A 17187-nucleotide genomic window follows, 5' to 3' on the forward strand; every position below is an offset into this window, starting at 1 on the left:
CAAACATAAAAACTCTTGATTACCAACATATTATTCGATCCATAATTACATATCGATGACAAAATCCATTAGTATTTTGCAAAGTTGTACAAGTATGAACAATGCCTGCAAGTCCCATTATAGCTCTAATAGTAGTTTTAGCTTGAAAGAACTTAATCTCAAATGCTTTGGAGGCCAACAACATAGCTTGTCACTTTTCACCTCCACAAAAGGACGTCTACATGGTGATATAATTAAGAGGTACACATAATCTTGTGTTTTTTCCCCCTTTCTTTCTCGATCTGTTTTGGAGCAACGGTAAAGTTGTCCCTCTTCTCTGACATATTGATAACGAATTCAAGTCGTGGAAACAGTCATTAATGATTTTCTACAATTCTACATCATGCCCCTTGGGTGCTGCCCTTTTCTGACCCTGCATGAACGCAGAATGCTTTGCGCACCAAGTTATAGGTCCTCATTTAATTTATTTTTTTTTTGCCTATAGGAAGTTTGTGGTATGCTGCAATGGTTCCTTGCCTACTCCTCCCTCTTCAAATCCATTGTAAGTTTAACATTTATCAGATCTGATCTCATCTTCTACTAAAAATATTAAATAAACAAATAAAAGTATAATTCAACTTCTCAAATAAACCTATTAATGGCTTTTAATAATTACTTTTTTAAAAAATCTTTTTTATTGGTGCAGGACTGGCTGGGTTATAGGAATCCTACTATCAATAGCTTTACCATTCTTCCGCCTCAAATGGGGTTCATTATTGCAAATCAAAAGTAACATTCCTAACCAAAAAGTTTACTATTACTACTTTATCGAATTTGATAGAATATCTCGTTTAAAATTTTAAGTTATAAGAGAAAAATACTTTATATACTAATTACTTAATTACATTATGTCCCATGCACACGACATACCTCCTGATCACTCTTGTATTATATTCTCCGATATATCATGTTGTGTTGTATACACATTATATAAACGATTATAACACATATTTTATTTACTTAATTATATTATATCTGGTGTCGAACAGATAAGGTGGAAGATGTAATAGAAACAATAGAAGAAGTGGTAGATGGGGTGGAGATGATGGCTGAGAAAATAGATGAAGTAGCTGAACATATTGGGAGTGTTTTACCAGAAAGCCAACTCAAAAATGTTCTTAAAGCTGTTGAAGATTTCTCTGAAGATACAGCTGAGGTTGCTCATGCTGCTGGAGATTTCATTGATCAGGTTTTTCTAACTACTCCACTAATTTCTTAATTAATTTAATTAAACACCTCCCTTAATTCCTAGCGTGCAAGCACTAATTATAACTTTATTAATTATTCTTATCTTTTACTTTTGGGGAGTAGGTACGTTTCAATTCTTGTTCTAATTAAAAATTTATTTCTTTAGATCTAGCAATTATTGACTTATACATTTCAAAAAGATAACTTTGGAAATTTAGATTAATTATCTTTAGTCCATAACACTTATTGATGAATTCTGATTTAGTCTTTATAATATAGAAATATAGAACACATTAAACTTTCAATTAGTTAAAAATTGTGTACTTTTGATGATAACCATATATTTGTGTATATTCACAAATTTACGATAGTTGTTAACAATTCCATCATTTAATTATTTTAATTATTGATGTATTATGTTAAATTTGTATTGTTACTTCATTTGACCGCTTGACAATAATTTAGTTTTATGAATAGTCAAATGTAATATATTTTCTGCCTAAAGAGATAAAAATACAAATTTTAATTAATTTAATGTTAAATGTGTTGAGTCAGACTAGAATCAAAATTTATCAAGAATTTAAGGATAAAAATACTATCATCCCTAGTTAATAAAATCGGTAATAGATTTGATATATGGATTAATCATCCTCTAATCTCTCTTCCAGCCAAGAGCCAAACTTAATTATACAACTATCACAGTCTGACCAAACAATTGCTTTAATATAAAGTTCATAATTTGATTAGCCTAATCTTCGATATAAACAAATTAAAAACTCTTCTAGTGTTCATCGACTATGACTTGAACATAAGATTATCATACTAATTAATTTGCTTTCTCCTTGAATTGTCCAAAGGAAATAGTCAAATAAACCAAGAAAATTTGCTTTCTTTTTAAGATTTCCTTTTCTAATTAACCATATCTACCTCTCAATAAATTAATCCTCTATCAAGATATATTGTTTAACTATTTTAATTATATACAGAGATAATATCATATTTTTTTCACGATCAATACATTTGACCAGTTATATCAAGCCACAATTACTTGATTTTTCATATCATACTATATTACATTTGAGTTAAGTTCTGTCGATCAACGATGTGCTAAATCTTTATACCATCAGATAAGATTGACCTATAACAATAAGTAACTCTTCATATCAAGTCGATATAATAATCCGAAAAACAAAGTGATAAAGATTGAAAACTTGCTATATGAGTTAAATTGCAATGCTAAAATATTTCAACGATCAATGTATAAAACTTTAATCCGTTAAATTTATTTGAAGAGTTTCTTCACTAATGGTGCAAAATAATGAAATTATATTTGTATATATATTTATATATAGATCCAAGGGGAGGACGTAGAGTTGGTTGAAGAAGTTGATTTGCCAAAAGAACAACTCAAAGATCTCTCAGAAAAAACAGCCAAGGTTGCTCATTCAGCTGAAGATTTGAAAGATAAGGTTTGATTAATTAATTATTCTCTTAATGATAATCTTTGTTAATTAATTAACAGCTTCCTGGTTATTAGCACACTTGATTATTAATTAATCCCACGTTACTTCTAGCTAGAGTGCAACTTTGAAACGAGGGATCAGTAACAATTTGTATTTGGTCAAAGTCACGATTTAAAATTAATGTTTGTTGACCTTTAAAAAGAAAAAAATAATCCTTGGGACTGATATTATTTTTAAATTTCTTCTTAAATCTCCTTTCTATCAAGGATTAGGAATCAAACTTAGACAACTATCATATAAAATTGCTTTAATAGAAAATTCATAGTTTTGTTAACCTTTATCTTCTTCAATATAACCAAATACAAATTGTTCATCAAGTTTGACTTATTCAATATTAGACTTTTATCCTACTATAATCTAATTTTCCTAGTTCCTCCATATTAGAATTGCATTTTCTTTCTCCTTGTCCAACAAGATATATATATAAAAAAAAAAAACAAGAAAATTATGTTTTCTTTTTTCAAATTTTCCTTTTTATAATCCTACCTATTTTAATAAAATCGTGTATTAGTTAATATCGTGTTTAAGAGAACAATACATAACACTTTTTTGTTTCAATTTATATGACGTAATTTGATAAAGTTTAAAATTAATTTTCTCTGATGATAAAATTATAAAATATTTAAAATTAAGTTATTTCTAAATATTATTTTTTGGGAAATAAACTAATATAAATAATATACGTAAATTATTTTGTCTAAATGCAGGTACAAGAGGTGGGGCTTAAAGCGGAAGAGATCTCAGAGAAGAAGTTGGTTGAATCCGCTAAAGAGGAGGCCAATAAAAGTTTATAACACCTTGTATTAAAATAAATATAGGTCCCTCTATATAGGTTTATAACACTTCTAGTCATTTGATTTTTGATAAATACTAATAGTAGTTTTAATTCTTGTAATATTTGATTTAATCATATTTACTTTTTAATTGGTTGAAATGTGTCTGATTCCTTTGCTTATATATATTCAATTAAGAGAAGAAGTTAGAATTTAGAGTTTATAGATTCTGAACTTATCGCCAAACTCATAGTCATCAAAGTTATTAGATATGCAACAACATATTGTATGTTTTTTATATGTCAATTATATATTTTTATCTAATTGTATATATATATTTTATCGGACTACATATATTTTATAAAAAAAGAATCTTATTATTTTTTGAAAAATATTAGTTTTTCTTTTTCTTCTACAATAACAACAAGTGAAATTTCACAAGGCATGAGGAGGATAGAATATATGCAGACTATACTCCTACCTCGTGAAGGGTAAGGAAAATAAGTTATTCTTCTAAAACGAGTAATTTTACTCCTAATTTTGTATCTCTAAATAATACTCGTTCCCTTTTATAAACAAACAATTCCTCCATGGATGGGCAATAAAAGAAAATCAGATATATATTTATATTTATTTATACTTATATAGAAGAGATAGTTTCAAGTCCTATTCAACATATCAATTTTCTGACATTAAATTAAAGTTTGGAGGTATTAAAGTCTTTTAAAAAAATTGCAAAATAAGCTTGCTTAAAAATGTTATAACTTTTGCATTGTTATTTGAACCTAAACAAGAGCTCTTAAAAAGATCCTCTTTTTTCTATTTAATTACAAACTATGCCCTGCCCATGGTGGATATGATGGGTCCCACTTCCTATTTGCCATAAATGTTATTAAGTCTTATAAAAGATTTTGCAAGATAAACTTGCTTCAAAAAGTTGTATTTCTTGCTTTGTTTTTTGTACCTCAGCAAGAGTTTTAAGAAAAGTCCAATCTTTTTTTATTTAATTACAAATACTGCCATGTCATTGAATAATAGGGAAAAGGCATAAATTCCCCCTTCAACTTATACCGAAAAGTCAGTTACACACTTCAACTATTATGACGACCTATTACACACCTTTACTACTTAAAAGTGAATTTATTTACTCCCTGAGACGTGTAACACCACTCTCACAGCTAGGGGTGTACAAACCGAACCATAAAGTCAAACCGAACCGATGAACCAAGTCAAACCGAGAAAAAAAACCGACTTATGGTTTGGTTTGATTGGTTTGGCGTTGAAAAAAAAAAACCGACCATTCTTGGTTTGGTTTGGTATTAATATAAAAAAAAGTCAAACCGAATCCAACCCAAACCAACATAATACATATATAATTTTAACTTTTTATACATAAAAATATTTATATAATCTATTTTGTAAATATTTTAAAATTAGTTTTATTAATTTTCAATATGTACAAATTAGATATATATTCAGATTTGGGCTTATAACTTGTAATTGGTGAAATGATCCAAGCCCAATATAAACCTAAAAATTAAAACTCTAGAAACTAGTCATATTCTCATTTCTCACTTTCCACTTTGCAATCTTTCCACTTTCCAGAGAGCTGCTCAATCTTCATTTGCTCATTCTTCTCATTCATCCACTCGTCTGTAGATAGTCAGGTATATTTTTCTTTTTCTTTTTCTTGCAAATGTAAATTTATCAATGAAGTTCGCCACTTACTTTTTCTTGCAAATGAGTAACTTTATTTTGAATCGTTGTTGACTGCTGCTACAAGTCTTATTTTTTTGTGTTTTGCTTCCTTAGATGGAGAATACGGTTGGAATTGATGTAGAAATGATTATCGACAGTCCTCCAGTTGTATCAATACCTCAAAAGAAAGGTAAAAGCACTTCTCATCTCCGCACTCCTCCCAAAAAGCAAAAAAGAACAACCCCAATAGATTCCATTCCTACAAATGGTAATACTGGGAGAGAAACGTCACAGATTTGGGATCACTTTGTTAAATTTATTGCTAAAGGAGGTAAACAAAGAGCAAAATGTAACTATTGTGTAAAACACTTTGCTGCTGAGACAAAAACAAATGGAACCTCTGTATTGTGGTCACATTTAAATGACAAATGTCTCAAATCTCCCTTTAGATTTGTTGATAAAAGGCAAACAACTTTGAAATCTGTCCCAATCAAAGTAGGGGGACAAGAAAATGGAACAAGTTCTATAGAAAAGGTTGTGTACAATGTGGAGGATATCAGGAGAGCCATCGCTGAATTTGTCATTATTGATGAACAACCATTTAAAGTTGTTGAAGGGGAAGGTTTTAAAAAATTGATGGCCAAAGCTTTGCCTAATTTTGAATTACCTTCACGGGTAACTGTGGCTAGACATTGTTTGAAGATCTATCAAGAAGAGAAAGAGAAGCTTAAAAAACTTGTCAAGAATCAACATATATGTATTACTAGTGATACATGGACATCACTTCAAAATTTGACTTATATGGTCGTGACTGCTCATTGGATTGATGATGAATGGAACTTACAGAAAAAAATTCTTAATTTTTTCCAAACTCCGGATCACAAGGGTGAGACTATAGCTAAAGGTATTGAAGCATGTTTGTTGGATTGGGAAATTGAAAACTTGTTTACAGTGACTCTAGATAATGCATCTGCCAATGATGCTGCCATTAAGCATTTGAAGGCACGTATTGATGATTGGAAAGGGGTCATATTGAGAAATGAATTTTTACATGTTAGATGTAATGCTCATATTTTGAACATAATTGTAAAAGAAGGTTTAGATGAACAAATTGAGCCAATTTCTCGCATAAGGAATGCAGTGAACTATGTCAAGTCTTCTGCTTCTAGGTTTGCCTCTTTCAAGTCATATGTTGAGAAGACTAAGCTAGACACTCATGGTCTATTAAGTCTTGATGTTGAAACTAGGTGGAATTCTACATATACAATGTTAGAAACCGCTGTAAATTTTGAAAAGGCCTTTGCAAGAATGTACGTGGATGATCATAACTATCGAAAGTATTGTCTTCAAAGTGAATTGAAAGGACATCCAACTACAAATGATTGGCAGCTTGTGAAAGGTTTTATAAAGTTTCTTAAAATCTTCTATCAGTCTACTTTAAAATTTTCAGGGAGCTTATATGTTACTTCTAATATATTCTTCCATGAATTTTTTAATGTTCGAAGTTCTATATTGAAGTACTCTTGTAGTGAAGATCTTATTTTGATTGATATGGCTGGAAGGATGAAGGTTAAGTTTGATAAATATTGGGAGAATATTGAGAAACCTGAGAATTTGAACATATTGTTGTTCATTGCCATTGTGTTGGATCCTAGGTATAAGATGCGATATGTCAATTTTATTCTTAGCAAATCATATGGCTTCTTATTGGGAAAATTAAAGGCAGATAATGTGGAAGGTGTCTTGAAACGTTTGTATAATCACTATAATTATTCTTCGACTGAAACTTTTACAAATAACATTGGAGGTGACACTAACATGATGGGTGAAGTTGATGATATATTGCATTCTCAATGGGAGAAACATTTAGAAAATGAGGAAAACATTGAAAAAAAATCTGAGCTTGATCAATATTTGATGGATAATGTAGAGAAGCCAAAAGATTTTAATATCTTGACTTGGTGGAAAGCTTCATCGAATAGATATCCAACTATTTCAAAAATGGCAAGGGATGTTCTTTCTATTCCCGTGTCCATTGTTGCATCTGAATCAGCCTTCAGTACAGGTGGTCGTATTCTTGATTCATATCGAAGTTCTTTATCACCAAAGACAGTAGAAGCTCTTATTTGCACTCAACAATGGATATGGTCACCTTCTAAAGAATGGAAGGTTCAAGATTATTTGGAGGAAGTTCAGAAAATTGAAGAAGTTGAAAAAGGTAATTTACTAATTTAATTCTTAATTCTCCATCTTTGATATTAATTTTCTACTTTGAAAACAACTTTATGCTAGTTGCGATCTAACAAAGTTGAGTTGACAAATGATTCAATATCTAATTACTCATTTATGTGCTAATAATTCTTTTCCTTTCAGAATGTCCAGGTGCTCCTTTGAGTATCGATTAGTTTAATGAAATAGCTTTTTGCAAATCTTTTGATATATAGGTATTTCCTTTCCCTTTATTGAAATGGCGTTTTATAGTTCTTTATTATCTAACAAAGTTAATTTAAAAGGCTAGTTACTTGTTCACGTGCTGATAATTTTCTTTCTTTCAGAATGCATGTCTAGGTGACCTTTTGAGTATATATTAGTTTGGATGAAGAAAATATGCAGCTGGATCATGGTAGTTGAAGATTATTGGAGTAGCTTTGCAGTTCTTTTGTTGGGTTTTTAAGAGGATATTTTACAAACATAATGTGAAGTGTTGTGTTTTTAATTTTCAATGTTAAATAGACTTATTTTTTATAAGATATTTGCTCCTGCTGATCATGTGAGATTTTGATAATCAAAACTTGTAGAAATCAGATTGAAATGAAATGGTTATTGAGCAGTTGTCAGGATGATGGGTTATTGAGTAGTTGTCAGGTGGCGTTTCTCTTTGTATCTTCTTCTATCTCGATGTGTTGTCTTCTGATGTTATAAAATCCTCATTCTGTGGTTGTTTGCTTTAGTTTGCTGTTGGGTTGATGATGTCTTAGCGTGATGGGTATTGTTTCTTAATTGTTCTTAGTCGTTTCCTTGAGTCGGCATAATATCGAGTTAAAAACTTTGAAGATTCGTGGTCTGTTGGCATTTTTATGCTACTTTTTTGAGGTTTTTGCTTTATTGCTCCCTTTCCTGGGTCTGTTGCTTAATTCTGTGATTGGGTCTAGTCGAAGCTTGTGGGTTTGCAGTTGGTATTGGTATTTCTTGGCTACTCTTTTGAGTTCTGTTTTTAATTAGCTCTAAGCTTGCCGTTCCAATGCACATAATTTCATATGTGCAATTGTGCATTGACTAACATATTCAATTGATGCCACTTAATGACATTCAGGTAGAAACTACAATTGTCACTTAACCAATTGAGTATATACATGCATTTATGTACCTATCAATACATATGGAGCCATAAGAGAAAAAAAAAACACTTGCATTCCACTTACAATAGTGAATGACTCTATCAAAGAGTTTAAGTAATTTGTTTGACAGCCAATAGATATGTGTAACATATGAAATGATTATGTCTGCATTAAATTGGCCAGAAACCAAATAGTTGTCCAAATGTAGAATAAAGGTTATTCTTGTACTAAAAACACCTCTAGCTTGTATGAAGAGGGAGAGATGAATATTGACTTCTCCTATTGTAAAACCTAAATACTCTTTAAAAAAACCGATAAAACCGATAAAATCGAAAGAATCGAATAAAACCGAAACCGAAAAAACCGATTTATATTGGTTCGATTTGGTTTATAAACTTAATAAACCGACATAATTGGTTTGGTTTTTTTTTTGATAAAAAACCAAACCAACCCGACCTATGTACACCCCTACTCACAGCATGTAGTGTATTACACTCGCTGCCACGTCATCGCCATGTCAGTGCCACGTCAAATTTTATAATTTTTTCTATTCTTTTTGTTTTCTTTTCTTTATTAATTAACTTTCTTTTTGTTAACTCTATTTTACACTAATTAATCTCTAATTAATTATTAAAATTCTCTAATAGTTGTATCTTTTTTATAATCCCACCCACTTTCTCTAATCTCATCGGAGAAATCATTCATTTGAATTTATACAAGAATTTTCTTTGTCTTCTCCGGCGAAGAGCAACCAACCCATCACCACCATAAGTCCACCTCCACAACGCCATTTGTTCTTCTTTTTTGACGAACCATCAGCCAACAACCACCACAAAACAGCCACTCAAAATCCAAATCAATCACCAACAAACACCAAACCAAACCCCCTTACCTTATCCCTTTGCGATTTTATTCTTTTGATTTGTTTTAAAGGTGCGTCGGCAAGCTCAAAGCTTCAGCCATGGCTCCGATGAAGTTCCAAAAAGCTCCATACTTTCAGATCTGAAAAATCAACAAATAATCTGGACAACCAACAACACCACTACTACACTCACGTCATTGTGTATCTTTAAGGTTGTGATGAAAAATAAAAAGTAGTGATGAAAATTAAAGAATGAAGAAGAAGAGGGTAATGGGTGGGGATGGAAGATTTTGACTTTTTTAATTCTTTTTCTAAAGGGTAATGGGAGGGGAAAGGAAGATTTTGATTTTTTAAATTCTTTTTTTAACTTTAATTTTTGCTGACGCGCCAGTTTTTTATTTATTTTTTATTTTTTTGCCACGTCAGTTTTAGGGAGTAAATAAATTCACTTTTAAGTAGTAAAGGTGTGTAATAGGTCGCCATAATAGTGAAGTGTGTAACTGACTTTTCGGTACAAGTTGAAGGGGAAATTTATGCCTTTTCCCTTGAATAATATGATGAACCTCACTTTTCTATTTGCCATAAGTATCATAAGACGTGGGCTTTGGTCCACTTCTGTTTTTTCCCTCTTCCATTTGGCATAAATTTCATAGATACTTTCTCCGTTTCTATTTATTTGTCAAATATATTTAATAAATCAAGAAAAAATTCTTTTTCTAAAATTCTTTTTCTCCTATTATACCTTCAATTTATTAACATTAAATTAATATTTTTTTTTAAGTATAGTGAGTAAATATGTTTAAAACTTTATCAATTAATAAGAGTAAAATGATAAACTCATTATACCAATCATTATTTTTTTAAGAGGTGTGTCAAGCCAAAATTTCACAAGTCAAAAGGATCGAAGGGAGTACATACTTCATCCGTACTTGTCCATTATTTAAAAATAATTTATTTATTTTTATTGTCAATTTGCATATATTAAGAATAATTTTTTTAGTATTAATTAACCTATAAATTATTTTTTTATTGAATATATAAGCCCAAATATGACAAGTAAAAATGAGCCGACTTAACATATTATGAGAAGAGATGGTAGAAAGGACAAAATAATGAGAAGAATCAATTATAGGAATCAAGGAAAATGTTATCCTCTTATTGGCTGAGAGTTTTCTCGAAAATCAATTCATATCCACTAATTATAATTAATAAAGTAAATAGTAAATGTTATCTTTAATTTTACTCTTATAATAATAAAATAATATTTTACTTGTTTATGTCATTAAATTAAGAAAATTAATTATTTTTGCCTGACTTTATCATTCTCGTTAAGTAATTCTATAAAATACTAATAGTCAAGTTAAACTCCTAGATAATTGAGAGTCAAAAATTAAATTAATTAGTACAGTATGCACATTTTATTTATTTTTATCCTAATTGTTATTTTAACAATGATATATTAATAATAAATTTTAAAATATAATTAATAAAATTATTCCGTAATATGTTTTTGGTAAAAAAACTAAAAATAAGAACCTTGATGACTATTGAAAAAAATGTATCATCTTTCACTAATATATAAATGGTAACACTCTATATGTGTACAAAGTGTCGCTTTAAGCATCTAATGGTATAGTGCTTCCATTAGTATAATAATTTATTATTTGACAATCAATATCTATTTATGGATCGAGAGCGTATTCAATTTTTAGTATGCAATATATGATTAATAATTACTTAGGATGTGTTTGTTAAGATTAGAAATATTATTTTAGAAATGATTTCTAGGAAAATAAATATTTTTCTTATTTATTTTCTTGTTTTTGATAGGTTGGCAAAAATTATTATCCTAAAAGGATTTTTATATAATTTAGACAAATACTATAAGAGGTGAAGGTAGAGGGTAGGGATGTGTGTGGTGGTGGAGATGAAGAGGGGGGGGGGATCCATATTATGGAGTAAAGATGAGGTGTGGTTGAAAACGGAGGAAGACATTATCAATGACGTAGGATATCATGTGTAACTTTTTTTTTCATACGTCTATTATAGAAATCATTTCCTCATTTTAAAAGGAAAAAAAATTATTTTCTAGAGAAAATATATTGCAAAGATTTTAACTAATCAAATATAGAAAAATTAACATTTTACATAACGAATACCACCTTAGAACTATCAAATTTCTTTTCTCCAATTTCACGTAAAAACAAACTTAATAAAAAAAAAATAAGGGAAAATTTTCAAAACAACAATATTTTAGCTTTTAATGGGACTCCTTAGCAATAGTTTCACTATTTATTTAAAATGTCAATATTTTAGATTGTTAAGGATTGAGTTATGTATTTATTTTATTTTGATTAATTTGAAAGAATACAAATAATTAATAACTGAATAGAGAAAATCATGGAATAAAAAAATTTCAAAAAAGGTAATTTTTTAAAAAAATTTAACATCAGTTACATTTTTGAAAGAGCATATGTTGCCATTTTTCTTTCTAGTGTTTTTTTCTTTGTTCTTAAGAATTTCATATTTTTTTTTGGAAACAGTAGTTTTTATTTTATATCTTATATGAGTGGAAGTATTGGAAAATTTCTAATGCCCTCTGTTTTGGATATTTAAATGTTTGAACTTCTTTGAATATGTGTTCATCCGAAATGTATTCGAATACCTAATGATATGTATAACTAATTTAAAATACAAAAAATGTTGGTATTGATTTATTATGAATACAACTCTTTGGCATTCTAGTTCAAGTACAAAAATAAAGGCAGTTGTGTAGTATATACCAAAATATAAATACAAATTAATTGTAGATCGAAATGATATTGAAAAATACAGTTGCGATGAATACATATATAATACATAGAATAAGTTTATTCAAAATAAATTGTATTTATATTTCAATACCCAATTTTGTTATATTATTATTTCACTTTAAATTTGCAGAAAGTATTTTCTAGCTTAGTTTTTATTTCAAATATCATGTTGTATTTCAATATAATTTTGTATATCAAACGCAGAATGAATACCAATAATTTTGTATTCCCCTTCTTGTGATGTATTCGTCGCACAATTTTATATATTATGTATTCATAAAATTATATTGCTTTAGCCAAATAAAATACAAAATATGTCTTACTAAGTTTGTATTTCAAATATCAGGTTGTATTTCAATATGATTTTGTATTTTAAACGAAAAAATGAATACCAATTAGTTTCCATTTCCCTTCTTATAATGTATTCGTCACAATTCTATAAATTATGTATTCAATCATAAGATATAGAATTGTGACGAATACATTATATACCTATTTAAATTACTACAAACTAAAAAAGAAATACAATATTTTAAAATAAAAAAACAAATGATGAGTAAAAGAAAAACAATTGACAAACAAAAATTAATAAGAATACAATTGTGGTATGAATACAATTCTGTAACCTTCTTCTTTGACTGTCTTTCTTCTTCTTCATCATCTACTATGTTCTTTTTCTGATTTTTTTCCATCAAAATCGAATCTGAATTTGTATTAACTTGTGCATTAGTAACCCTATAAGCAAAATGCGAAATTATTAAATATGTATGTATAAAAAAATCAAACAATATATGATGTATGTGTGCTAATGTAGTTACTACAATCTACTAAATCTCAAATATGAAGACAAAAATTTTGATAATTTGAATTTCGAAATTATCAAAAATTAGAATGTATTAAATATCAAACAAAATAAACATACATATGAATTTCTAGATTCTCCAAAATCTGAAAAATTAAAAGAAAATCACAAAAAAATTGAAAAAATTGAAAATCATAACTATTTGATGAATAACTAAACAAAATCACATAAAAATTAAAAAATTCGCTGAAAATCCGTAATATATAGAATCGGTGATTTAAACATCAAATCAAAATGGATAATGAAAATTACCTTGTCAATCGATAAATCTTTTTGAATTAATAAATAGATTTCATTTAACAATAAAGAAGATTTCTTGATGAACAACAATTTAGCACCTTGAAGAAAGATAAACTTGAAACGTGAAAGGTGGGGAAGAAACGTGAAAAGTGGGGAAGAAACGTGAATGGAGTTGAAAAAAGGTTAATGTGTATTGGTTTAATTTTTTTTTCTTTAAACGGTTATTGGTATATAATTTGGTCCAATATAGGACTCTTTCCATAAATAAAATTAATTTTAAATACTAAAATCTGAATACATATTATTTTATAAAAATATTGTCATTCTGCCATTTTAAATAAATATTTTAAAGTGTTGTTATTTTGACTAATTATGTTAGGTATTATGACTTAATTACTAATTTTACTTAATAATATTGGGCCCGTGCTGACACGGGCCATTGCTATCTAGTATATATATGGGAAAATTAGCAAATAAGTCAAAAAGTCTAACTTAATTAGTAAAAACCTCCATACTTTATAAATATTAGTAAAAATATCAAAATGTCATTATTTTGGAAAAGCTTATGTATCCTAATTTACTTCTTATTTTATCTCACCTTAATTACACATTTCCCAATTAATCCTCTATCATATGTTTAAAATAAAGGGAATATTTTCTCTCTCTCATATTTTCATCTTCTTCTTTTTTTCTTTTTTTTTTTGCAATATATTTACATCTTCCAATTCTTCTCCATTTCAAAATCCGCCTCTCTCTTCCTTTTTTTTTTTTTAAGAAATTGAAAAATATATTTATAAAGATATTCACACAATCCCTTTTATTGAGGTATGCATCTTTATTCGTTTTTTAAGATTTATTTTATGATTTTATTTTTGTTTAAAATTGTTGTATGTAGTTGAAATCACGTTTAGGATTTGATAAACTCTAAATCACGTCCAATGGTAGAATCTAAGAGAATTACTAGAGGTATCCAACTTAATCAACAATTTTCTATTTTTCAATATCACAATTTTCTACTTAGAACACAAATGACGACAATTTTGTATTTTAATTTGCTTGTTTTGTATTTCAATATCACTTTATCTACAAACAAGTTCTACTTTTTTTTTTTTGTATTCACCATAATGGCATACCAACAAAGTCACATTTGTATTTCAATTGAAATGAGTATTTATTGTGCTCATTTTGTATTTTAATCTCAATTTTCAATGACAACATATTTCTTTTTTATTATGTTTTCATCATAATTGTATACCAACAACTTTTATATTTTATGTGCTCACTTTACCATTCAAATTAAAATTGAATATCATATTGTGGTGCATATTTTACTGTGATCATTTTGTATTTAACTCTCACATTGTATTCAGAAAAGTTTGTATTTTTTTTTTGTGTTCATCATAATGACATACCAACAAAGTCAATTTTGTATTTCAATTGATGTGAGTATTTATTGTGCTCATTTTGTATTTCAATCTCAATTTCAATGACAACAAGTCTGTATTTCTTTTTATTATGTTTTCATCATAATTGTATATCAACAACTTTTGTATTTTATGTGCTCACTTTACCATTCAAATTAAAATTGGTATTTTACTTTCATAGTGAAAACTAAAAATTATATTCCAGTGATCAAAATTTTATTACATAACTGCCAAATATATTTTTCTTTTATTCATATTACAAAAATATTATTCATTGTATTACAATATAATCTAATCATTACATATGAATACGTTTAAAGAAAGATACAAGATTTAGATAAAAGAATAGCATACAAAATAAAAATAATACAATTTGTTGAGGAATTAATGATATAATATTCTAAAAAAAAATACAAATTGACTGTGAAAGAAATATGATACATCTATGTTTAAGAAATACAAATCAATTTGGCATACCAACTGGAATGACTACAAACTAAAAAAAATTACAATGTTCTTAATAAAAATATAAATGTTGAGTAAAAGAAAAACAATTGACAAACAAAAATTAATATGAATACAATTTTTGCAACCTTCTTCTCCATTCTCTCATTCTTTGCAACCTTCTTCTCCATTCTCTCATTCTTTGCAACCTTCTTCTCCGATTCTCTCTCTTTTTTTCTTCTTCTTCACGAAAGTCGATTTGGTTCTAAAAGCTGATCCGTTGAAGCCATGATTGGATATAAAAAATGTGATTTAATCAAATTCATTTCAACAGAAATTGAGTATTATCAATGAAAATTTAAAAATCGATACTAGAAATTTGATGAACAAGTGGGATGAGTTCATTGTGTTTTTTTTTTTGAATTTGTATTTAGTTTTGAATTTTTGTAACTGATGAGACTTTTAAGCAATTGTTCCTTTTTAAAAAAATTCTCTCCCCTAAATTTCTCCTTTCTATTATTTAATAATTGTATTCTTTAAATAAAACAAATAATAAAAACTTAAATAAGATACATATTAAACTAAAATTCTGACATTTTTACTAAATATTGAAAGTATTGACAATGAGTCCTATTAAATGTTAAATTATTGACATTTTGAAAATTTTCCCTATATATATATATATGATGTACAATTATGTATAAGAGGTCATATACACCGTTATACATCATTACAATGTATATACGTAATTTCATTTTCCTCAACGAGTCGATTTTTTTTCAATCTCGATCACCTCAAATCTCTTCTAAACATTTTCAAACTTTAGATATGAGCTCTCCTCGATATTTTGATTCTTTTATATTAATTAAAATGATTGATTCACATTTACAACATATCAAATTTTAAATTTTAAATTTTAAATTTTAAATTCTTCAATGACAAATTTAATTGACAGTAACTTAAATCTTCCTCTATACATCTCAAATCAACTCGTTCACACAAACAAGGGCAAACTACATAAATCCCACTAGTTTATGTCCTAATTACTAACATTCCCTATAGTTTCAAATATTACTTCATCTACCATATTTCATGCATAGGATACATGAGTTTGAATCTGCGAGATACATGTATCTACCGAATAGACAATTAATTTTGAAAATTTAAATTAATCAAATCCCTTAATATAAGGCGGAAATCAAGGAAGTATCTATATTTAATTAATTTCATTTCATTATTATTTGAAATAATAAATTCATTAATATTATTAAGAAAAGACAAAAATATGTATATCTTGATCATGTGATTTGATTAATTTCATTTTATTACTCTTAAAATAATAAATTCATTAATTTAATGTATCTATTTTAAATATATGATGTATACAACAAACCAAATACTTAGATACATAAGTATCATACAAGTACATTCATATGTATCATAGAAGTATCTAGTATTAATTTCATGTATTTGTTATATATGTCTAGTATTAATTTCATGTATCTATTTATATGATCTAATATTAATTTCATGTATCTATTTATATGATCTACTATTAATTTCATGTATCTATTTATATGATCTAATTTTAATTTCATGTATCTTTTATATGTATCTAGTATTAATTTGATGTATCAAGTGTCAATTTCATACACTATATTCAAAACATGTATATTGGATACATAGTATGCATATACATAGAATTATGTGTTCTAAATATGAAATGTAACTGAAACACATGAATTTAGGAACAAATCACGACGGTAGATCAGTATCTGTCATATCATTAAATCAAGAACAAAAGTAAAAAAATTCAAAATTCTTCATTCTTTTTTCTCATAAATACATATAATCTTAACTCAGATACACGAACTCTTAATTAGAGACATGTACACTTAATGTGTATCCAGCATTGTTGCACTTGATATGTACTTAATGGTGTATTTGTTCTATTAATTAAAGATTAGCGTAATTCTTTCATCT

General features: G+C 27.8%; 1 protein-coding gene across 1 annotated transcript; it reads left to right on the forward strand.

Annotated features, from left to right (window-relative positions):
* Positions 1–3640, forward strand: LOC125814290 (uncharacterized). Its single transcript, XM_049493760.1, has 6 exons — positions 1–240; positions 485–541; positions 686–768; positions 1029–1228; positions 2580–2696; positions 3458–3640. Exons 1-6 carry the CDS (start codon positions 56–58, stop codon positions 3542–3544), a joined length of 729 nt encoding a protein of 242 aa, XP_049349717.1. The 5' UTR covers positions 1–55; the 3' UTR covers positions 3545–3640.
* The last annotated feature ends 13547 nt before the right edge of the window (positions 3641–17187 follow it).

This window comes from Solanum verrucosum, unplaced genomic scaffold (assembly GCF_900185275.1).
Source record: "Solanum verrucosum unplaced genomic scaffold, falcon-dt-bn FXZP01000230.1, whole genome shotgun sequence".
NCBI lineage: Eukaryota > Viridiplantae > Streptophyta > Magnoliopsida > Solanales > Solanaceae > Solanum > Solanum verrucosum.